Source organism: Hylobates moloch, unplaced genomic scaffold (assembly GCF_009828535.3).
Source record: "Hylobates moloch isolate HMO894 unplaced genomic scaffold, HMol_V3 SCAFFOLD_13, whole genome shotgun sequence".
NCBI lineage: Eukaryota > Metazoa > Chordata > Mammalia > Primates > Hylobatidae > Hylobates > Hylobates moloch.
The window spans coordinates 8180665-8203364 of NW_026652288.1; the positions used below are offsets into that span (position 1 = coordinate 8180665).

Sequence of the window (22700 nt, forward strand, 5' to 3'; positions counted from 1 at the left end):
GGAGGTTGCAGTGAGCTACTGCACTCCAGCCGGGCCACAGAGCGAGACATCATCTCTAAAATAAAATAAAATAAACACACACACACACACAAAAGCTTAAATGGTAAACTTTATGTTATACACATTCAAGCACAAGTTTTTTTGAAAAACAGCAGATCTGCAGAATGCCACTCCTAGGTCTTGTGGCTTTGTTCTCACACTGACGAGCATGCCAGTTTGTCTTTGCTGGGCAGTTGATCAACCCTCAGGGTTCCCTGTGCTTCCAGCAATACAAAGGCTCAAGCTGTGTCTCAGACACCAGGCTCATAGCTCCCTGAGGCTGACCCCATTCATGATCCTGGGTGGGCCACGCAGGGTAAGGACGACTGGGCTTTCTACTTGAAGCCCTCGAACTGCACTCATGTTCCAGAAAGAACCTCATCTCATCTTCTGAGGGGGGCACGATTGTTTCTGCTGGCATTTGGTGCCAGGATCCCAGGTTGACTCCAGTTGTCGTAAGTCCCAGGTTTTCTCGACTCTAAGAGAGGAGCCCAAGCAAAGGGACCCTACCACAACACCCGAGAGGCTTATCCTTCCGCCGTCCCTTCCGTTTTCTCACTCCCAGAACACCCGGGAGGCATATCCTTCCGCCACCCCTTCTGTCTTCTCACTTCCAGAACACCCGGAAGTCATATCCTTCCGCCGCCCCTTTGGTTCTCTCACTTCCAGAACACCCGGAAGGCTTATCCTTCCGCCGCTCCTTCGGTTTTCTTGGACTCTCTGCTTAGAAACCTACAACGTGAAATCCAGTCTTGGAAGCAGCCACAGAACAGTTGTTTTTTTCTGGTCAAACTTTATTACATGATAAATTAGTATATTGTTATATAATCATTTCAATATAGAGTGTATAACAGCATGCACATCTCTGTCCCCCAGCCCAAGAAACAGCACATTCAGCATGCACCACTGAAGCTCCTGGAGTAAACCTCCAGCCCTGGTCCTCGGCCCCCGCCTGGAGAAGTAACTATCTGGATTCAGCACTCCTGGCCCTCTGCACTGCTCTATACTTTCATACTCACGTTGGAAACAATGAGTAGTGTTGTGTTGTTTGTTTGAACACTCTGGATACACCAGCATCATATTGGACGTATACTTCTGTGGCCAGGTGTTCTTCTCCCATCTTTATGTCTTTTATCTTCATTTTGCCGTGTACAGCTCTAGTCTATTTATTTCTACTGCTCTCTAGAACTCCACTATAGGGCACTCCCACATTATACTCCCTCCCGTAGATGGAAACTTAAGATGTTTTCATAATTACAAACAAATGCCGCAGTCAACACGTGTGCACATTCATTCGCATGCCCATGGCTGGAACTGTGGGGTCAAGGATGGGCACATCTTCAGTTCTACTCAGAATGCCCCTTCGCATTCCAGTGTGGTGGGAATGATGCCCATGCCCCCTGGCAGTATTGGAGAATTCCCACTGCTCCACATCCTCACCAGATTTCGAGATTTTATGTTGTCAGACATAAAATGCTTGCTGAACACATGGATGGATGAATGGAAAGATGGATGGATGGATGAAGTGACTGATGGATGATGGAATGAATGGATGGATGAAGGGATGAATGGACAGATGGATGGTTGAATGGAGCAATGGATGGATGGATGGAGCAATGGATGGATGGATGAAAAGATGAATGGATGAATGGATGAAGGGATGAATAGATGGATGGATGGATGGAGGAATAGATAGATGGATAAAAGGATGAATGGGTGAATGGATGGATAAAGGTATGGATGGATGTAAATGGATGGAAGGATGGATGGATAAATGAATGGATGGATGAAGGGGCAAATGAATGGTAGACAATGGATGAAGGGATGAGTGGATGAAGAAATGGATGGATAGATGGGTGGATGGATGAAGGGATGAATGAGTGGATGGATGGATGAAGGGATGAATGGAAGGAAGGATGGATGGATGGATGGATGCATGAATGGATGGATGCATGGATGGATGGATGGATGAAGGGATGGATGGATGAAGGGACGGATGGATTGAAGAAGGGATGGATGGAGTGATGGATGAAGGGATGGATGGATGGATGGATGGACGGATGGATGGATGGATGTCTTAAAGCTCAAAGTCATTTGTGCTACTGTTCACACTGGCTGCAATTTCTGAGTTTGGAAAACCAGTCCTTTTTTCCAGCCTGAGGTAAGATCTGATTCTTCACAAGGCTGTTTCACTACTGACATGTTTTCATCAGATACGTCTGCATGTTCATTAACTCATGTAAACATTATTAAAAGGACTATGTAAACAGCTTCCTACACGTTTCCTCTTGCTTTCATTCAGGTATAATTATATGAAAACACAATGTACCATATGTGCCAATGGGCCATCCCCTTTCTTGTGCTTCCAAATGACAATTCCCCTCTGCAAACACACTCAGATACCAGGTCTTTATATTTCTCCTTCTACTCCAAATCTAATCTGCCTTTTGAAGACAAAAATCTCAAAGCCCCGGTCCAATGATATGGCAGCCAACAATGTCCATTCTCACCCTAATATGGTCTAGGAACTCACTCTTACCTTTAAAAGTGCTTTGCAAATTGTAAAAGGGTATTCAAAAATGGTTATTTCCTCCTTTACTGTACCCTTGTCACAACTATTCAAATAGTCACAAACACTCAATGCTGCCAAACATGATGGTGGTTTCCAATCCTCTTCACCCTACCCAAGTCCAACATGTCACCCCTCCAATTGTCACTATGCCCCCTCACACAGGAAACATCTCAGAAACAGGCATGAGTGTCCCGACAGCTGCAGAGGAATCAGTATGCTGAAGGTAACTGAAAGCAACTGGCCAGCAGCCTCTAAATCAGTTTAATTTTCTTCTTGGCATACTACTCATCTAGATCTTCCAGCCTCCCTTGCAGTTAGGTGTGGCCATGTGACCGAGTTCTAACACAGTGGTTCTCAACCAGGACAATTTTGCCTCCCGGGGACATCTAGCAATATCTGGAGAGGAGGCAACTGTGGCTGTCACAACTGGAGGAGAGAGGAGAGTTCTATGGGAATCTAGTGAGTCTCTGAGGCCAGAGAGCATCCTGTTGAACATTCCACAATGCACAAGACAGCCCCTCACAATAAACACCATTCACAGGCTTTGTGGCTTTGTTCTAACCCTGATTAGCCTTTGGCCAGCTCAAATGCCCATGGTGCCAAAACCCTACACTCACCCTGTACTAATAGTTGAGAAACCCAGTTCTAACCAATGGAATGTGAGCTAATGTGTTGGAGCCAATTCCTTGCCGGATCCATAAAAACCAGCCAAATGCAGTTGTCTAAGCTCTTTCCTCTTCCTTAGTCTTGGTGGAGATGATCCCAGGCACCTTGGAAGCCACACACTGAATACAATGGGGCCACAAAAATGGGAAGAGCTTGCATCTGTCACTGCTTGAATGAGAGCTGTCTGCCCATCAGTAACACACATTTTACACTACGAAATAAACTAGCATGTTAGAGATCTGGGTTTGTTCAAGATACCAGCTGGCATTAACTAACTCAGTCACGAATACTTTTGCTTGTTTTCTTGAACAGATTCTCCAATTTATGGAGCTATATTTGAGCCAACATCACCTGGGGGACATCTGGATTGGCCAGTCCTATTTCAAGTGGGAGAGGGACCTCCAGGGTACATTTTCTCTGGAAATCAATTTATAACTGATATAACGAGCTGACTTATGCAAAGACACAGGAGGGGTCTGTGGGCCCATTTAAGTCTCTGAGGAACTTTTGAAATTGGGACTCTTTAGATAAGCTCACTACAGTTCACCTCTGGCCATTCTAGTCCTATAGGACTTCAAATTTGAATCTCTGTACTCTATATGCTGCAAGTTTAGTCGAAGATGTCTTCTCTTGCCCAGTTATCTTAACCAGTCACAGCTCAGTAAAAATAAATGCAAGTTCCTATTTCTTCACAAATTTACTATATCTGTCATAAGGAGTTTTTGCAATTGTAGTGATCATTTACTGAGGAGGTTGCTAAATTTAGCAGATAAAATATAAGGACATACTCATACTAAGAAAAATTATTCTATTCATCGTCCAGCCAAAACTTTTTAAATAGGTTTCCTGCATTTTATCTGGCAACCGTATTTACTGAGCACTTATATTTTTTCAGGTACTACATCTGAGATACATTCGAATCCTCAAAATAACACTGAGCGGGGCACCACTATCGTCTCCATTTTCAAATGGGGCAACAGAATGCAAAAGGCTAGGTTCTCTCCCTGGGTCATAGCCCAACTGCCATTGGCAGTGCTGGGATCCCAAAGCAGCCAACACATGGGCTCTTCTCGCCTGGTCCAATGCTCAGAGGTGTGCCCGCAGGCAGGATCTGCTCAGGGAATGCTCCCTATTTCACCACCATTCCTTTAAAACCTACAGAAAGCACAGTCTTTTTTTCTAATGGGCAATCATAAAAACACAGTAGCTGTAAGGAAACCTGAAGACGTGGTGAGGATGGTTAAGAATATCTTATTTAAAACTTTCATGTTTTGGAACTATTGTAAAATATCCATAGTAAATATTTCCTTTTTTAAAGCTTCCATTTCTCTCAAAGATAGGTAAATGGACGTGATCCAGTTTCAGCAAGTCTTAGGAGGTGACTCAGTGCAAACATCAGGAGCACAGACTTTGAAGTCAGACAGGCATGGGCTTAGATTCTGGTTCCACCATCTCCTGGCCGTTCTGGCATGGGCAGGTTACCTGGGCATCCTTCACGCTGGCAGTTTGCTGGCCTGCAAGATATGAGGGCTCTGTAAGGGCTTAGTGGAGAAGCACGTGAGGGAGCGCTGCCCATCCTTTACATGTGGGAACCTGGGGCTCATGGTGACTCACCCTAGGACACGCTGCAAACCAGGGGTGCAGGTGCTCCCAGAGACGAAAGAAACAAAGGACTGGGTGGGAACCAAGAGCTCAGGCTCAGGGAGGGACAGACTGGGGGAGCCCTCAGCCTCACCCCCCAGGCCCCAACATGCACCCCACCCCCATAACAGCAGCAACCAAAGAACCTCATCCCACTTGACTGCAAGGATTGCCTGCTTCTGCATTTCTTTAGTGGCTCCTCCCGGAGAATTCAGGACTCATGACTTGAACTAGCAGGACTTGATGAACTGTAACTGCATCCACCCACTCCTGACTGCTTTCCCGGGATCAGAAATGGCCACACTGGGATTGTGTCACTGGGCAACACCATCCCAGGAGTTCCTGCACCTTAAATCGACAAGACAATGGGAGAAAGAGCCTGATCCTAACCTGGAAGCATGATCATCACTCCACACTCAAATTCTTTACATTGTTGTTGTTTTTTTTTATGTTGAAATCACTTTAAAATCTTGATGAAGAGAAGTGACTCCTCTGAGATGTTTCTGTGACACTGTTTCTGCAGTGTCTGGAGGTACCAGATGCTCTCACTGCCTTTCCAGGAAACTGTGCGGCCCACAGGCAGTCACCTCTCACCAGTGAGGCTTCCTTGTGTCTCCAGGGCCTCTGAGCTGGTAGCCATTCATCATACTTGGTTTTGGTTCAAAACATACAGTCATCACATAGGGTTATAAATTCTGTATCTTGGGGGATAGTTGGTAGAGGTTCTTACTGGTTAAAAAAATATCCTAAGAATATACTAGACATATATCAAATAAAACCTCTATTTCTTTTAAAATTAAGGCACTTTTAGGCGGGGTGCAGTGATGCCTGTAATCCCAGCACTTTGGGAGGCTGAGACAGGCAGATGACTTGAGCCCAGAAGTTCGAGACCAGCTGGGTAACATGGTGAAAACCCATCTCTACAAGAAAATACAAAAATTAGCCAGGTGCAGTGGCTCACATCTGTAATCCCAACACTTTGGGAGACCAAGGCAGGAGGACCACTTGAGCTCAGGAGTTTAAGAACAGCCAAGGCAACATGACGAAACCTCGCCTCTAAAAAAAAGCACAAAAATTAGCCAGGTGCAGTGGGATGTGCCTATAGTCCCAGCTACTCGGGGGACTAAGGCAGCAGAATTGCTTGAGCCCAGGAGGTAGAGGTTGCTGTGAGCTATCACACCACTGCACTCCAGCCTGGGTGACAGCAGTGAAACCCTGTCTCAAAAAAGAAATAAATAGCTGGGTGCTGTGACACATGCCCGTAGTCCCAGCTACTTGGGAGGCTGAGGTAGGAGGACTGCTTGAGCCCAAAAGGTTGAGGCTGCAGGGAACAAAAATAAGCCCACGACACTCCTCCCGGGGCAAGGAAAAAAGACCCACCCCAAAAAAAAAAAAAAAAAAAAAAAAGCAGGTTTGTTGGATGTAGGGATATGTTTATTTTACACACTATAAATCATGTTGTCATAAAACTTTCAGGAAAAACACACAAATTATCAATGATTACAACTACAACGAATGCACAAGATTGTACCTAGAAACTGTGTATCCCCAATTTCTCTTTTGGAGGCCACTTTATGAAACAAATCACCCACAAAAGTATTGGCTTACGACAATGAGTTACTCTACAATCCCACTGGCCAGGCTCCAGCAGGCAGCCTCACGGTGTCTTGTGTGCGTGGTCAGTTGGTGGCTGGGGCTGAGGTCATCTTACTGGGCTGGACATCCACGGAGTCCTCTTTTATTCCTAGCTGGGTGCTCAGCTGAGTTGACTGAGGCTGACTCCTTTTTTAGCCCTTTCCATGTGGCCTCTTCATGCCACCAGCTTGAACTTCCTCACTGCATGGTGATCTCAGAGATGTCTGCATTTGTTACATGGTGACTGTAAGAGAGAAGCCAAGAAACCAAAACCTTTTAGACTATAACCGTCCCACTATAACCAAACACCACAGAAAAGACTGTGGCCCCAACTCTAACCCTATCAGCAAAGGGGAGTGGAGAGCTAGATGGCCCCCCTCAGTCTGCTGTCAGGAGACGCCACCCTGAACAACAGGATGGTGTCAGAGAAGGTGCGGTCATCCCTGCAGGTCAGCAATGAGCATCAGCAGAGGCCACCTGGGAGCCTGAACACGCACCCACCCCATCCATCACCCAGGGGATAATCAGGCGCTGCTCTCTCCCCGCTGAGGTTGTCAAGGTTGAGTAAGAACTGCGACATTCGTCACCTTCCAGTGGTAAGATGCCTCTACCCCACAATATCAGTGGAGGCCACGTGAGGAGCACCTCCTCCCAAGCCAGGGTGGTGCAGCAGAGGCCACTATAATACAAGATTTAAATAAGCTCCAGATCATAGCATTATCCCCAAAACGCCCAGGTTTCAAGAAAAAAGAAAAAAAAAAATCATTCATCATTTCAAGAACCAAGAAAAGCTCAACTTGAACGAGAAAAGACAATCAACAGTTGCCAACACTGAGGTGACACAGATGTTGGAATAATCTGACAAGGACTCTGCAAGGGCCATCAGAAAAATCTTCTAATGAGCAATTACGAACAGACAAAAAAAAAAAATAGATGAAAAAATAGAAAACTCAGTAAAGAAGCAGAAGATGTAAAGAAGAATGAAAGGGAAATCTTAAAACTGAAAAATACAGTAACCAAAGTAAAAACTCATTGAATGGACTCAAAAGCACAGTGGAGAGGGCAGAGGAAACCATCTGTGAACCTGAAGACAGAACAACAGAAATTGCCCAACTGAAGAACAGAGAGAAAACAGATTTTTTAAAACTATATTTACATAGTCTCAGGGACCTCTGGGATTATAATAAAAGATCTAACATTAGTGTCATTGGAGTTCTGAAAAGGGAAGAGAAAAAGGGCAGGGCTGAAAAAGCATGTGAAGAAATAATGGTTGAAAATTTCCCAAGTTTGGCCAAAGAAGCTGTCTAGAGAACCTCAAACAGAACAAACCTAAAGAAATCCATGCCAAGATAGATGATAGGCAAACTTCCAAAAATGGAAGACAAATCAAGGAGAAAGAAACCACACCTTACTTACATTGGGGAAAAAGCAATTCAAGTTAACAGCAGATTTCATATGAGAAATCAGATTTTGTCATGAGAAACCTTGACAGAAGGAAGAAAGCACCACAGAATGTCAGGTGCTAAAAGGAAAAAAAGCTGTCAACCCCAAATTCTATATCCAGCAAAAATATCCTGCAGGACTGAAGGCAAGAACAAGACTTCAGATGCAGGAAAACTAAGGGAACATGTCACCAACACACCTACCCTAAAAGACTGTCCAAAAAATGTTCTTGAAACAGAAAGAGTTAATCAAAGGGAGAATAATGGAATATCAGGAAGGAAAAAAGAACAAAGGAAAAAGAGAAAATGTGGGTAAATGTAACAGATTTTCCTTCTCTTGAATTTCTAGAAACAAGTGTACAGTTCCTTAAAGCAGGGGTCCCCAAAACCCCAGGCAGTGGGCTGGTACCGGTCTGTGACCTGTTAGGAATCCCAGGCAGAGCAAGAGGTTAGCAGTGAATGAGCATTAATCCCTGAGCTCCGCCTCCTGTCAGATCAGCCACAGCATTAGTTCTCATAGGAGCGCAAACACTATGGTGAATTGCACGTGCCAGGGATCTAGGTTGTGGGCTCCTTAGGAGAATCTAATGCCTGATGATCTGAAGTGGAACAGTTTCATCCCAAAACTATACCCCTAGTACCCACCACCCATCCCCCAGCCCCACTCCCTCAACCCTCCCCCAACCCCCCATTGGAAAAATGGACTTCCACGAAACCGGTTCCTGGTGCCAAAACGGTTGGGGACTGCTGCCTTAAAGGGTCCAAGTAGGCTCATTCTCACCCAGCAGTCTGCCTACTGCAGGGTTCATTTAAGAGGCCAATTATTTATCCAGGGCTCATTTAAGAGGCCAATTATTTATCTGAAGCTTCTCAAACTGTGGTCGCCGCACCACCGGCATCAGCATCTCCTCACCATGCTTGTTTAAAATGCTATATGCTGGGCTGCTCACCAAACCTACTGAATCAGAATTTATACAGGTGGCCACAGAACTCCGGGTGTAAACGTGGGTTTCTTACATACACTAAGGTTTGAAAAGTCCTAAGATGTCAGTTGACCTTTAGTTAACAAAGGGTCAAGCTCAGTCATTCAGTGTTAACTTGGAAGAAAAATGAGAAAAAACTGTTTTCACAGATTCCTGGCTCTTGGCAATCCAGCCGTCCAGGACTGGAATACATTTCGAGGTTAAAAGAGTAATCAATGCTCTACCTGGAGTCAAGGTTACACACCTTTGCACAATGGCAGGCTGTCCTAGGAACTGTTGGCTGGAGTCTAGGCCACCACAGAGGAGTCCGTCATTCACGTGTGCCTGCGTTTCTTCCTCTCTGAAATGGGGACAGCCTTTCCAAACTCTTGGGGTCAAGGTGAACAGCAAAAGAGGTGTGCCGTGCACAGGCGAGTAGAAGACTATTTTTTACCTAAAGTGAATGTTTACTCTCTCCTTAAAGAGGACCTTCGTGTTGCCCTTTTTTCTTTGAAATGGAACGTCTGTCCTGTATTCTTCACACAGAATCCTAGAAAGTCAGGCATGATGGTTAAAATTAAATGTATGCCTTAATTTACCCATCCTTTTCTGCGGAGTCGTGATGAAGGGCAGGCCTAGGACTAAACAGGAGAGGCCCTGATGTCAGCGGAGGCAGGAAGAGGCCGGGAAGAGCCCAGGACCCACCGCAGAGCTAACCAGGGCGATGTGCGCTCCACCAGCTAGAGCGCAAATCCTTCGCCCCGTGCCTAGGACTGCTCCTCCAGGTCCCCTCCGTCCGCGGTGTCTCCACGTTCCCTCCCGGAGATGCAGCCTTAGGTCCTGCCCCTCCCGCAGAATGGTTCGCGGTGACGCGCGGCTGGGGTCTTGCAGGACCCGCGCACGCCCTATCTCTAACTGGAGAGGAAAAGTCTGCCCACTGTCATTATTATGAGGAGGGGGCTGAATCTGGGAGTAAACGCCTTACAGATGCGGCAAGGGGAAGAAGGAGTTCAAACTATTGAAAAATCTGTCCACCAGCCAACTCGCGCTGGCGCCGCCTGGGTAACACCAGTGCCCGGGCGATCGGTTCGCCTGCCTCCCCGGCCGAGAAAGGGCTGTGCCCCAAAGCCCTTGTCCTGTGCCCAGGACAAGTGCGTCCCAGCCAGGCCCTAGCCCGTCCCAGGGACCGGGACAGGGCTCACAGGGCGGCTGCTCCAGCTGGGAGCGCACGTGGTGCGAGGGAGGCGGGTTCCTCCTCACTGAAGTCATGGACTTGGCTCCCTGTGGAGGGACCGGCGCGCGAACGTGGCTTGAGCCAAAAAAGAAAAAGCGCACACAATGTGTTTCTTGTTAGGGACTGCAAGCCGGGACCTCGGGTTTTGCTTTTGGTGCCGCATTATAATATTAAGATGCCGTTTGATTCCGGACAAGCCCGCCCTTGTCGCTGGCTGGGGCGGATTCCCACGGACGCTGGTGGGCGGGGGGGAGGGGGTGGCCTGGGTGCTGCGCTGTGGCGCGGGGGCGCACAGTGGATGGAGGGGGGTCCCTGCATGACCTAGGCTCCCTGCGGTGGCCGGACCCCAAGACTCGCGCCTCGGGGCGGCGCAGACAAGACGACGCCAGCCCTGCTCCCGCCAGCTCGCGGGCGGCCCAAGATTGTTTTCCAAGACCTTATCTCTCGCTCAAGTTAATTTTCTTTTTTAATTTGGTGACCGGAACAAAAGACACAGGAAAATCCTCTGTGAAAGCTAACGCAGCCACAAATCGGGGCACTTCACAGCATTTGTAACAAAATATTTGCAGTGCCCGTAGTTACATCGGCCCCTCCGCCAAACTTCCCAAACTTTGCTTTCTTTGAACCAAGCTGAAAAGTGATCTCCCTAAAAGGGAATCAGAAGGTCGCAAGCAATTGGATTTAGCACGGAGTTCTACCTGGTGCTGTAGAGAGCTCTGGGCACACAGGACGGTGCGGGAATCCTGGAAGGAATTACAGCCTGAATGGTGGCAGGGCAGGGGAGGAGCCACTGTTAAGCCGTGGTAGTCGTTGAAACGCTTTGTTAATGCCATTTATTAGCTGTGTGCGACAAGAAGTGTAAGAGGTTAGGCAGGTCTTCAAAAATATCCAAAAAGAGAAAAATAAACATTCCCTTGTTTGCTTTTTGTGGCTTTTGCTCATTTTCTTCCCCTCCAGTGGCCCTTCATCTAAGGCTGTTTTAAACCCAAAATCGGTTATCTGGTTTCAGGGTAAGGGCTCCCTCTTGCCAAGGTATTAAATAAACAAATAAAGCAAAAACTTGAATCCTTATGTAATCCAGATGCCGTTTCCTCGAAAACCACAACAAATGCTGCTAAACCAGATAACAGGACCGGGAACATTCGGCCCCCCCAACCCCCACCCCACAACACACAGCCTCCGCCCCCAGCTTTAGGGCCAGCAGAGGACATTTATGTTCAGGAACTCCTCTCCAGGACAGATGATAAATAATTGCTACTAACACTCTCAACTGCAGATGAGCACCCTTGAGGGATCCGGATGCCATAAACTGTCCGGGAATGTTGGCATCTGGTTCTTAAAGCCAGGACCCCAGGAGGCGTCTGCGTCTGCAAGCAGACTTGGAAGTTTCTGGCCTCTTGATGTTCTCAGTCGAAAATGGTGCATTAGAAAGGGGATTGGTCTGGCCCGCGCGTTGTAGTGGTAATGAGGGCGCGAATCGCGCTAGGCTCTGCGCGCGCGAGGCTCCGCCGAGCAGGAGGACTGGGGCTGCACATCCTCCCGGCTCCCCCAGGGCGGAGGGGGGACTGTTCTGGAAGAAAAAATTGTTTATGTGCAACCTCCGAGGGTTCCGAGGAGTTAGGCAGTAGGACGGTGTGGAGATTGGGAGGGGGGAGAGTCTTTCAATCTTTCAAAGGTATTTTTAGGAATCCAGGATCAAAGCCATCCGGCGAGAAACCGAAATAATCCAAAGGAGTAAATAAATCTCGCCATGTGCTAAGACAGTGACCTTCTCCCCATCCACCCTTCCCTCCCGCCAGCCCCACCCTGAACGCCTCGGTTGCAAAAACAAATAAAATAAAGCAAAACCTTTTGCTTTGGCAACCTCTAAGCCACATTATGCCTCCTTTTGCAAAAGGAAGATTTCTTTCTTCTCCCTCTCCCGGCTTTTCTCCTTCGTCCTCTCCTCCGCCACTCACCCGCACCGCCTCCCCCCACCCCCCAGCCCTTTTCTTTTCTTCTGGGTCCTCCTTCCTTCCCCAAATCACTCGAAACTTAAGACGTGCAGCGGCTGCAGGTGCGCGCGGGCCGGCTGCCGGGCCGGGGCGAGCCTGGGACTGCCGGGCCTCGCAGGCATTGATCAGCTGGGTGCGCGCGCTGAGTGACGGCGCGGTTGCCATGGCAGCCGCCTGAGCGGCGCCGCGAGGACAAGGCTGCAGGGCGGCGTGAATGGGCGGCGTCACGCGCCTGGCGCCAGAGAGTCTGCTCCGGGGCTCCGGCTCCGGCCCCGCCGCGGCCTGGCCCGCGCGCCGCCGCCGCCGCCGCCGCCGCCAATTCATCACCTGTCAGGGATCACTCGCGGGGTCACGGGCGGAATGGACACAGCTGTGAGAACAAAACCCGGGAAAGAAAGGCGAACGCTCCCCATTGCGCCAGATGTGCAGGGAGGACCTTGAGACGCGCCCCCCGCCCCCGCAGGCTCCTTCCGCCCCCCCCCCGGCGCATCACGCAGGGGTGGCAAAGGCGGCCTGGCCAGCGCCGAGCTGCCGGCCCGGAGCTGCTTCTGATTACCGCGAGGGGCCCGGACGCGAGAGCCGCCGCGAGGCCTGCCCTAGAGGCGGAGTGAGTGAGCCCTGGAGCCAGGCTGGGGGACCTCACGGACAGGTCTGTCGCTGCCACGGGGTGGGGGCGTCCCGGTAGGGAGTCGAGGGGGACCGCACCAACACCCACCAGCGGAAGCCCTGCACACCTTCCCACCGCCCGCGGATCTAGCCCTCCCTCCAGCCGGGGCCGTTTGAACTTTGGAGGCCTCAAAGGCAAACCCACCTAAGCCACCAATTGACAGATTTTGACTTGCCTTTAAACCCACTTCGAAAATGCTCCGACACGATTTTACCCCATAAAAGCAATTTTTAAGGTGATTTCATATTGGGCGTGCTGAAACAGACACACTAGTAACTTAGGCCTTGTTTAAATCATTAACTTATACAGCTTCGTAATCCCCTTTAAATGATCTTTAAATGAATGTAAAACTGGGTAGCATGCCAATAGAATCGAATTCAACACAGCCAGGCAGACTGGACTCTGACATGGCAGCTAAAGAAAGCAACACCAGAAAACTTTCACCATATTTAGCCATTTTACTACATCAGGGTACAAAAATGATCATGGGAGAAGGCACTGCCTTAATCAACTTTGCAAAGTGTAAAGTGAAACCGCACAATGCTCATTACCGCCCAGCCCAGAGCCTGGCTGTGGGGATAATGAGGCTGGCACGGATGTTAACATACGGTGTCCTTGGAAAAAGCTAGGAATGCGTCAGTATCGAAGAGCTGCAATGTCCAAGAATCATAAGTAATAATTTGAGACTCCCAAAGATGTTTGTTTACATTGGCTATTATTGTAAAATAGTCAAAGTATAACATCATGAACCAAAATAGTGTCAAAACAAAATCTGTTCCACTGTGGCACGTATGTGACAGAAACACATGCACACAAAGTACATCAAAAGGCTCGAACTGTGGGAGGACTCGGATAGTAAATCACTTCCAGACTTAATATCAGAAGAGATACGGTGCGTCCAACGCTGTCAGGGACAGAGTCGCAGGCAGCATTGCTTGGCCTTGGGAAGGCCCTCCGCAAATTTCTGGCTGGACAGGAAACCATTCACCTCCTTCCTCCAAACTGAGGGGGCTGAATTTCAGGAAGGTGAGCTCCACCTCAGTGCCACCCACTCTGCCTCCCTGGAGAGGCGTCATGGGGCGCATAGCTGTCACGTGACAGAGACTGCTGGCCCCACCAGCTGAGAAATTAATCATTAATTGAAGGAAAAAACACTGTTTCCCCATTATCGAGCTTTTCTTTCAGCCTCTAGGCCTGTCCCTTCCGCTTTCTGAAATGCGAAGGAGGTAGAGATTGAGGCAGAAAGTAAATAAGATTTGAATATTGCCCTTCCTGGGGTTTTCTAGTTCATTGTTTTCTGGAGCAAATATTTTCAAAAGAAACTGACATAGTGTGGTCAAGACAGAATTCTAGATAAGCTACAATTATGTGAAAATTAAGGTATTTGAGTAAATAGCTGCAAACTTTTTAAAATTTAGACTGAAAGAACGAGTTCTTAAAGATTTTCAGCCAAAAAAAAAAAAAAACCTTGAACCTGTATTCAGTACTAGTGCTGAAAAGATTCCAAACCTCATATATAACAGAATTTTTTTTTTTTTTCTTAGTGTGAAGATGTCGATCAATGGCTAGGGCCACCTATCTGTCACAAAGCTTTGGAACTCCTCTAGGTGTTGGAATGTGACACTAGAAATCACAATTAGTGCATAATTAATCACATTACTTTGCCACCTACACTGAAGGGCACAAACCGGCAGCCTTTCAAGGGCAGTGTATGTAAATGTAGTTTCAATATGCAAATTCTCCTAATTATTTCCGATTAATACGATCATTATAATAGCCCTGCCTCCTTCTTGAAAAGGAACCCTGAAAGCGCCCTGCCTGTGAGAGCTCCTTAGCGACCGGCGAGGTTGGGCATGGTTTCCAATAAGTACTCATTTTCTTGAGTTTACAGTAATGCCTCCCGCGCTGCTCCGGGTTGCAAAAGCCCACACTAAGCCTGTCGTCGAATGCGTGCGTGGGTGGTTTGTTTGTGTTAACATAACTTTTCCTTATCTGAAGAGACGAACTCACTCTACAAACGTGACTCTTCCGTGACAACCTAATTTGCGTTTTCACTTTCTTCTGAAATGCTATCTTTCCTCACGCTCTCCCTCCGATGGGTTACAGTGAACTGTGGCTTCCCCACTGCGGTGCTGAACTCGCCCGTGTAGCTGTGATTTTAGAGCTGCCGACAGCTCCAAGGTGTGCAGGGCTTGGTCTGGGAACACCCCCAGGGCAAGGGTCCTGCCGCGCGCTTGGAATTAGAATTAAGAATGCACATTTAGGCGCCCAGGGTCTGCCCCTTCCCCCTGCTCCCTCCCCTCTCCCTTCCCCTCCCCTCCCCTTCCCCTCCCCCTTCCCCTCCCCCATCTTCCCTTCTCTCCCTCCTCCCGCCTCCCTCCTCCCCGCTCCCCGCCCGCCCCGCACTTACTGTACTGTACTCTATTTACCACCCCAGCTGGGCTCGCGCCCCGCCCACCCCGCGGGGATTGGCTGCGAACGCGGAAGAAACAAGCCCACGCCCCGCGCCCGCGCCCGCCAATGGAAGCGCCCGCTCGGCTTGATGGACGCGCCACCTTCCGCCAATGGGGACGAAGGGAAGCCCGAGCGTGTGGCCCCGGCGAGTGCGGATAAAAGCCGCCCCGCCGGGCTCGGGCTTCATTCTGAGCCGAGCCCGGTGCCAAGCGCAGCTAGCTCAGCAGGCGGCAGCGGCGGCCTGAGTTTCAGGGCAGCCAGCTCCCTCCCGGTCTCGCTTTCCTTCGCGGTCAGCATGAAAGCCTTCAGTCCCGTAAGGTCCGTTAGGAAAAACAGCCTGTCGGACCACAGCCTGGGCATCTCCCGGAGCAAAACCCCGGTGGACGACCCGATGAGCCTGCTGTACAACATGAACGACTGCTACTCCAAGCTCAAGGAGCTGGTGCCCAGCATCCCCCAGAACAAGAAGGTGAGCAAGATGGAAATCCTGCAGCACGTCATCGACTACATCTTGGACCTGCAGATCGCCCTGGACTCGCATCCCACTATTGTCAGCCTGCATCACCAGAGACCCGGGCAGAACCAGGCGTCCAGGACGCCGCTGACCACCCTCAACACGGACATCAGCATCCTGTCCTTGCAGGTAAGACCTGCTCCGGGGCCCCCGCCCCGCCGCCGCACACTCCCGCGGTCGTCTGGGCTGTCACTAGGAGATCCGTAGCCCAGACGGTGACTTTCGCATGAGCTATTTAACTTTATTAAGAATCTGCTGTAGATTGAGCTGTGCGTGAAATTGCTAGTAAGTTCTGACATGTTAATGCGTCTGTCTTTGAATCTGAATTGTTACCATAAACGTGTTTAATGGAACTTGCTGGTCTGTGGACTACTTAAAAAAAAAACAAAAACAAAAACAAAAAAAAACCTTTCTACTTAACATTGTCTTAACCTCGTACTCTTTATCCTCTTTCTCTCCAGGCTTCTGAATTCCCTTCTGAGTTAATGTCAAATGACAGCAAAGCACTGTGTGGCTGAATAAGCGGTGAGTGTTTGCTTGTGCCACCCGTGGGTAAACTGCCCCTCGGTGTGTGTGCGCGCGCGCGCATGTGTTTTGCTTGTGTATCTATAAAATGTCTGATTTGGTCAATGCATGCTTACTTCGCGGTGTTACCCGTACTACATTGTCTCACTAGACATGAAGGAGCTTGTAGCTCTGGGTGCTCGAGATCACAGAACGTTTTCCTTTAAAAGGAAATGATGCCAATAACTTACTACGAAGGCGGCCGAGGAACGTGTGTATTGGCTTTGTAGCAAATGTAATGGCCTGGGTCTTCCTACGATTTCTCTGGTACTATGAGGTACTAACCTCCACTGTAATTAATCTTATCGCCACAAATTCCGTAGTGATCCTCCCTCCCTGAAACTAGAGTCCTCTGGGATTCTCTGGGCTAGTTGAGGATTGCTACCCTGTGCCTTAGACCCTGTGATGTGGGATCCCAGACTTCCCTGTTAACTAAAGGGCTGTTTTCAATCAAATAATTGTTACAAGAAGCAGACTGGCGCCTGTAGCACTGCTGTTGGAGATCCAAATAGGAGATTGGGTTGGGAAGTTTTTCCCTTGAGTCTCTGCTATTTTAATGTTTAATTTGCGCTGTCGAGGCGAGGGTGTGTGTTGCATCTGGACGCCAGGGTTTGCCCAATCTTTGAGTGTTTGGTTAAATGTTCAAACTGTGGCTTCCTCCCGGCGCCAGTCGCCCGCCTCTGCCCTTAGGTTACATTCTCTTAAACATGCCTTTCTCTCCCAATCTTTTGCAGGTGTTCATGACTTCTTTTTTTCTTTGCACAACAACAACAACAAATTCACAGAATCTTTTAAGTGCTGAACTTATTTTTCAACCATTTCACAAGGACGACAAGTTGAATGGACCTTTTTAAAAAGAAAAAAAACGGAAGGAAAACTAAGAATGATCATCTTCCCAGGGTGTTCTCTCGCTTGGACTGTGATATTCGTTATTTATGAAAAAGACTTTTAAATGCCCTTTCTGCAGTTGGAAGGTTTTCTTTATATACTATTCCCACCATGGGGAGCGAAAACGTTAAAATCACAAGGAATTGCCCAATCTAAGCAGACTTTGCCTTTTTTCAAAGGTGGAGCGTGAATACCAGAAGGATCCAGTATTCAGTCACTTAAATGAAGTCTTTTGGTCAGAAATTACCTTTTTGACACAAGCCTACTGAATGCTGTGTATATATTTATATATAAATATATCTATTTGAGTGAAACCTTGTGAACTCTTTGATTAGAGTTTTCTTGTATAGTGGCAGAGATGTCTATTTCTGCATTAAAAAGTGTAATGATGTACTTATTCATGCTAAACTTTTTATAAAAGTTTAGTTGTAAACTTAACCCTTTTATACAAAATAAATCAAGTGTGTTTATTGAATGGTGATTGCCTGCTTTATTTCAGAGGACCAGTGCTTTGATTTTTATTATGCTATGTTATAACTGAACCCAAATAAATACAAGTTCAAATTTATGTAGACTGTATAAGATTATAATAAAACATGTCTGAAGTCAGTACCTGAATTCCGAGTGGTTTTTAAGATGTCTGGCACTCACTAGCTCTTTTCTCTGTCTCTCGCCCCCCGCCAACACATACTGTTTTCTTTATCCCCTTCTCCTTCATCCCCCACCAGCACCCCTGAAGCCTTTACTTGTGTACAGAGAATCTTACCAGATTTGTAGTAAGGCAGAGGGCTGAGTTGACAGGGACTGGGGAGGCTTTGAGCACAGAAGTGCCTCTGAGTCCTTAAGGGAAAGCTTGGTTCTGTGCCTTAGGGCTGAGCTTAAGCCAAGAATGAGTTGTGGTTGAGTGTTGAGTCTGGGAGTGTGGAAACACTACCTGTCTGAGTGGGCGTTAAGACGCTTCTCTGGAGTAAATGAAAGTTAACCAGGAGAAGAAAAGAGGCTGTACAAAATTCAGAACATGATTTCAGGTTTAAGGGAAGGTAGAAACACCCGAGGGTTACTGTCTGCCCAGGGAACTAAGCTGTCACCTGGCCCCGGGCTCCAGATGCCTCCTTGGCTTCGCCTGCGTCCACACCTGTAGCCCTCCCCAACCCACCCCACCCACCCCCCAGGCCTCTGGAGACGGGGCTGGGCCGGGCGCATTTCCCCGGACTTTTCCATCGCCCTCAGCTTTGACGGCCGCCCTGGACTGGAAGGAAGAGGCAGCGGGCAGAAGCCCTTCCAAGCCAAAGACCGCGGGTGGCCACGTGCTCAAGACTGGTCTGCGTTTTCGGTCCCGGGGCGCGAGGTGGGCTGGGAGGCTCTGGAAGGCGGGTCCCAGGTGGACGCGACCCGGGGGAGGAAGGGATCCGGGCGGGGCAGCAGCTCACCTGGGGCCGAACAGTTGTTCGGGCGGCGCCACCGAGGAGTCCGCGCGTCTCCCCGCCCTGACCCCCGATCGGTCCCCGCGGGCGCTGGCGCTGGAGGAGGGCGGGGGCCGTGGAGCCGCGGCCGCCCGGATCGCCCTGCGGACCCGCGCCGGGGAATGGGCTCTGCCGGGGCCAGCGCGGGGCGGTCGTGTGGTTGATCATCATACCCGGAGGACGCCCTGAGGGCCGTGGGGGCGGCTTCCCCGTCGCAGGCTACCCGCGGACCTGGCCCCCAGGTCCCCGCCACCTGTCGCCAGCCGCGGCCCCGGCCGATCTCTGCGCGGCGGGGAGGGAAGCGCGCCCTGGTCCCAACCCGACCCCGGCCTGGCCTCCGGGAGAGGCGCAGACGCCGGCCGCAAGCTCGCCCCCCAGTCACGGGGACCCGCGCGTAGTCGGCTCGGACGGCCCTGGGGAGCGTCACCGGACGGAAGCAGTGCGGGCAGGACCGTAGGGCGGCCCGGGCCCTTTCGAGCCCCTGCCGGGCACCGCTGGCGACGTTGGCCCCAGGACCCGGGGTAGCCGCCACCGAGGCGCAGCGGCCCCTCTCGGAGGCGACTTCCCGCGGCGCCAGCCGCGCTGCCCGACTCCGGCCGTGGAGCCCGGGCGCCACCTGCTGGCCGGCACGAGGACGGCGGCTCGCGCGCGGGGCCTGGTGGGCCTGGGGCCTGGGGCCTGGGCAATGGGAACCCGAGTAGCAATCCGTGGGGTGGAGGAGGTCCCGGGAGAAAATGCCAGGGAGTGCGGCCTTTCCAAATGAGTGCTGCTCCAGCATGTGTACAGCCGTTTCCACGTGTGGATCTCATGTAATCTTTACTACTGCATAGCACAGACAGGATCCCCTTTTGCAAATTAGTACCTGCTGCCAACCTCTATGCTAGGTGCTGTCCCAGAGATTTTTAAAAAGATCAGACAGGATCCTGGTCTCAAAGAGGCTATGCTTGGATTGTGGGGATAAATGAATTGTGAAGTCATGTGAAAGCCAGAGTGCTTTCCCTTCTCTTTCCTGGAGGTTTTGTTTAATTTTGTTTTCATTTTTCTCAACTGCTTAATAACTATTAACCAAGAACGCCAGTGTTAGTTAAAGCAGTGGGAGGTGGGAGTCGGCCTCCTTTTCTTATTCCAAATCCTAATGAGAATCGATCACATTTCTTCCATTTAGTAGGATGTGACTGTGGGCTTCTGTTGTAATAGATACTGTTTCTCAATTTTTGGAAGAGCCCTTCAATTGCTAGGCTTGTTGGAAGGGTTTTTTTTTTTTTTTTTTTGAGAATTTTAAATCATAATTTGTGAGTCAATTGGTAAAATACTTTTGACTGCATTTACTGGTATTATTTTTCTCTGGTGGATTACACTGATATTTCTGATACTGAACTAGCCATGCATTTCTGAAATATCTCCTACGCGAACATCATGTATTATTACTTTTTATATCCACCATGGATTCTGTTAGCCAATATTTTATTTTTGAAAATGAAATGGAACTGTGATTTACTTTCTTGTATTGTCTGTAACTGGTTTTTGAATCAAGATCACACTAACCTCAAACAATAAATGTACAGGTCAGTTTACATTTAATTTTAGCTTTCAAAGCCATGGCTGCATCCCTGAAGGTCGGCTAACGTGTAGTCTGTCTATTTCAGAGGTGAGCATTGAGTAGCCAGTGGCACACGACCAGGCAGTGGGCAGATGACCTCAGTCCAGCACTTTTTCAGGAACATAAAAAGGACTTTCAAGTAGAGGGTGAAGATGTAGACTCTAATAGAAAATAATAGTCTTATCAATAAGGAGCTGCTTTATAGAGCTTTTAAAATCCACAGCTAATAATTTATGCGGCTCTCTGCAGGGCAGGTGCAGAGCCATCCCAGTCCCCTTCAGCTTGACACTCCACACATCCTTCCAATTTTTGATGTATTTTGCTACTGGAAAAGGGGCTTCAGACTTTGAGTGTCTTTCTGGATGCTGATCCAGAAAAGGTGTTGGATGTTTTTCTATTTCATCATAAAGATAATTTGAAGGCCAGGGGCAGTGGCTCACGCCTGTAATCCCAGCACTTTGGGAGGCCAAGGTGGGTGCATCGCTTGAGCCCTGGAGTTCAAGACCAGCCTGGGCAACATGGCAAAACCCCGTCTCTACTAAAAATACAAAACTTAGTTGAGTGTGGTAGTGCATGCCTGCAGTCCCAGCTACTCAGAAGGCTGAGGTGGGAGGATCTCTTGAGCCCAGGAGGTTAAGGCTGCATGATTGTGCCACTGCACTGCAGCCTGAGTGACAGCGAGACCCTGTCTCAGAAAATTAATTAATTAAGATAATTTGAGTCAGAGGCAGCATACGTTGAGAAGCTCAACAACATGTGTTTTGTTTATTGCGGGCTAAAGTACGTATTGTGAGGAGCACTGCCTGAGACTGTAAGGAAGGAAGGAAGATTTTTCCAGAGGCCCTGAAGGAAGATGCAACAGAAAGACGGTGGGAAGAGCATGCACACATTTGTGGCAGTCCTGAGTGAGGGCACCAATCCCAGTAAACTAGGGCACTGGCCAAACAGGAATTACAGACAAGTTTTTACAACCCTGTGAAGCAGGGCGTTGAAACTGTTACTACCACCCAGAATCCTGGAAGGCCTGAAATCTCAGTTGTAGATTAGAAAAAATAATACTCATCAGCTCAGGAAGATCATAAGGAAGCTTGTGTGTGAGCCTGAGCTCAAGAGGGAAATGAAAATCTCCTCTGAAAATTTTTACCCATAAACATGCCCTTATGGGCAATGGAGATTCAAATATGTACTACCCACTTGGTTTGAGAAATTCTGATGCTGAGAAATTAACACAAAAATGGGTTTCTGGCTGGTGATACCCCTGGAGTGCTTGGAAGTGGCACATGCAAAGCTTCTCTGGAGAGAAAATTTCTCAATACAGACTACACAGAATTCTCACATTTTCATGGTTGGGTGAAAGTCAGTTTATAATTCAAAAATTTTAGAAGCACTGAAAACAATTTACCATGAGAGAATCAGTAGCTAAAACGAAGAGAAAGATTAGAAACAAAAGATCTAAAATGGCTATAAAGTAAGCACAACTAAGAGGATTAAAGAAATTTAAAAATTAAGCAAGAACATAAAAAATCACAATATACAGTATTATATATAAAAGAATAGGCAGATTTGAAAACGAACAACATCAAAGTGCTTACATAAGGTTATTGAAATTTAAAACTCAATGAAAATGTTAAAACCCAGATTAAAAACTACTGGAGAGAGAATTAATGAACTGGAAGATGAACCTGAAGAAATTACCCAGAATGAGCACAGAGAGATAAGATAAGTATGAACTCAAGGTAAGAGACAGAAAGGATAGAGAGAGAAGCTCCAACAAGTATGGCAGACTGTGCCAACTGGTTGTGGCAGTAGAAGGGAATCTGTCACAGTAAACATTCAAGCAACTGGAGTGTTAGATATATCTTCTCTTAAAAGCTTTTAGTCAAGCTAATATTCTGCACATATACATGTTTTGTTTTGTTTCAGACAGGGTCTCTCTGTCACCCAGGCTGGAGTGCAGTGGCATTGATCACAGCACACTGCAGCCTCAACCTCCCTGGGCTCAGCTGATCCTCTCACCTCAGCCTCCTAAGTGGCTGGGACTACAGGTGTGCACCACCACACCTGGCTAATTTTTTCTATTTTTTTGTAGAGACAGGATCTCACCATGTTACCCAGGTGGTCTCAAACTCCTGGGCTCAAGCATTCCTCCTGCCTTGGCCTCCCAAAATGCCGGGATTACAGGTTTGAGTCACTGCACCCAGCCCACATATACATGTTTTAAAAACTAAGATGAAAAAATCCAACACAATTAGAAATAGGAAAACAGTAGCAACAGAGTTCACAGATGAAGTAATCAACAGCGTGTAAGCATACAAAAAGATGGCCAATTTCACCCATAATAAGACAAGTGCAAATGAAAAACTAT

General features: G+C 48.4%; 1 protein-coding gene and 2 long non-coding RNA genes across 5 annotated transcripts; 1 reads left to right on the forward strand and 2 right to left on the reverse strand.

Annotated features, from left to right (window-relative positions):
• Window positions 1-825: 825 nt before the first annotated feature.
• Window positions 826-12145, reverse strand: LOC116480200 (uncharacterized). Of its 3 annotated transcripts, none has more exons than XR_004251220.2 (6): window positions 12040-12145; window positions 11454-11761; window positions 10890-11031; window positions 9223-9507; window positions 6527-6797; window positions 826-4791 (listed from the first exon to the last, which is right to left on the reverse strand). It is a non-coding gene; the product is annotated as an uncharacterized LOC116480200 (long non-coding RNA). The 3 variants fall into 3 exon arrangements; XR_009209425.1 differs by lacking the exon at window positions 826-4791 and having other exon boundaries at window positions 6471-6797; window positions 9223-9318; window positions 9412-9507; XR_004251219.2 differs by lacking the exon at window positions 826-4791 and having other exon boundaries at window positions 6471-6797.
• A 1142-nt stretch (window positions 12146-13287) lies between these two features.
• Window positions 13288-15297, reverse strand: LOC116480201 (uncharacterized). Its single transcript, XR_004251222.1, has 2 exons — window positions 15263-15297; window positions 13288-14062 (listed from the first exon to the last, which is right to left on the reverse strand). It is a non-coding gene; the product is annotated as an uncharacterized LOC116480201 (long non-coding RNA).
• A 170-nt stretch (window positions 15298-15467) lies between these two features.
• ID2 (inhibitor of DNA binding 2) lies at window positions 15468-17881 on the forward strand. The gene is made up of 3 exons (XM_032172149.2): window positions 15468-15949; window positions 16282-16345; window positions 17119-17881. The coding sequence occupies exons 1-2, from the start codon at window positions 15602-15604 to the stop codon at window positions 16336-16338; spliced, it is 405 nt and encodes a 134-aa protein (XP_032028040.2). The 5' UTR covers window positions 15468-15601; the 3' UTR covers window positions 16339-16345; window positions 17119-17881.
• Window positions 17882-22700: the final 4819 nt, after the last annotated feature.

What these genes read in the sequence shown, in the direction of transcription:
- ID2 (XM_032172149.2), top strand. Translation starts at nt 15,602, where the DNA reads ATGAAAGCCTTCAGTCCCGTAAGGTCCGTTAGGAAAAACAGCCTGTCG. An exon ending in TCAGCATCCTGTCCTTGCAG is followed by an intron (nt 15,950 to 16,281) that starts GTAAGACCTGCT and finishes CTTTCTCTCCAG; the next exon opens with GCTTCTGAATTCCCTTCTGA.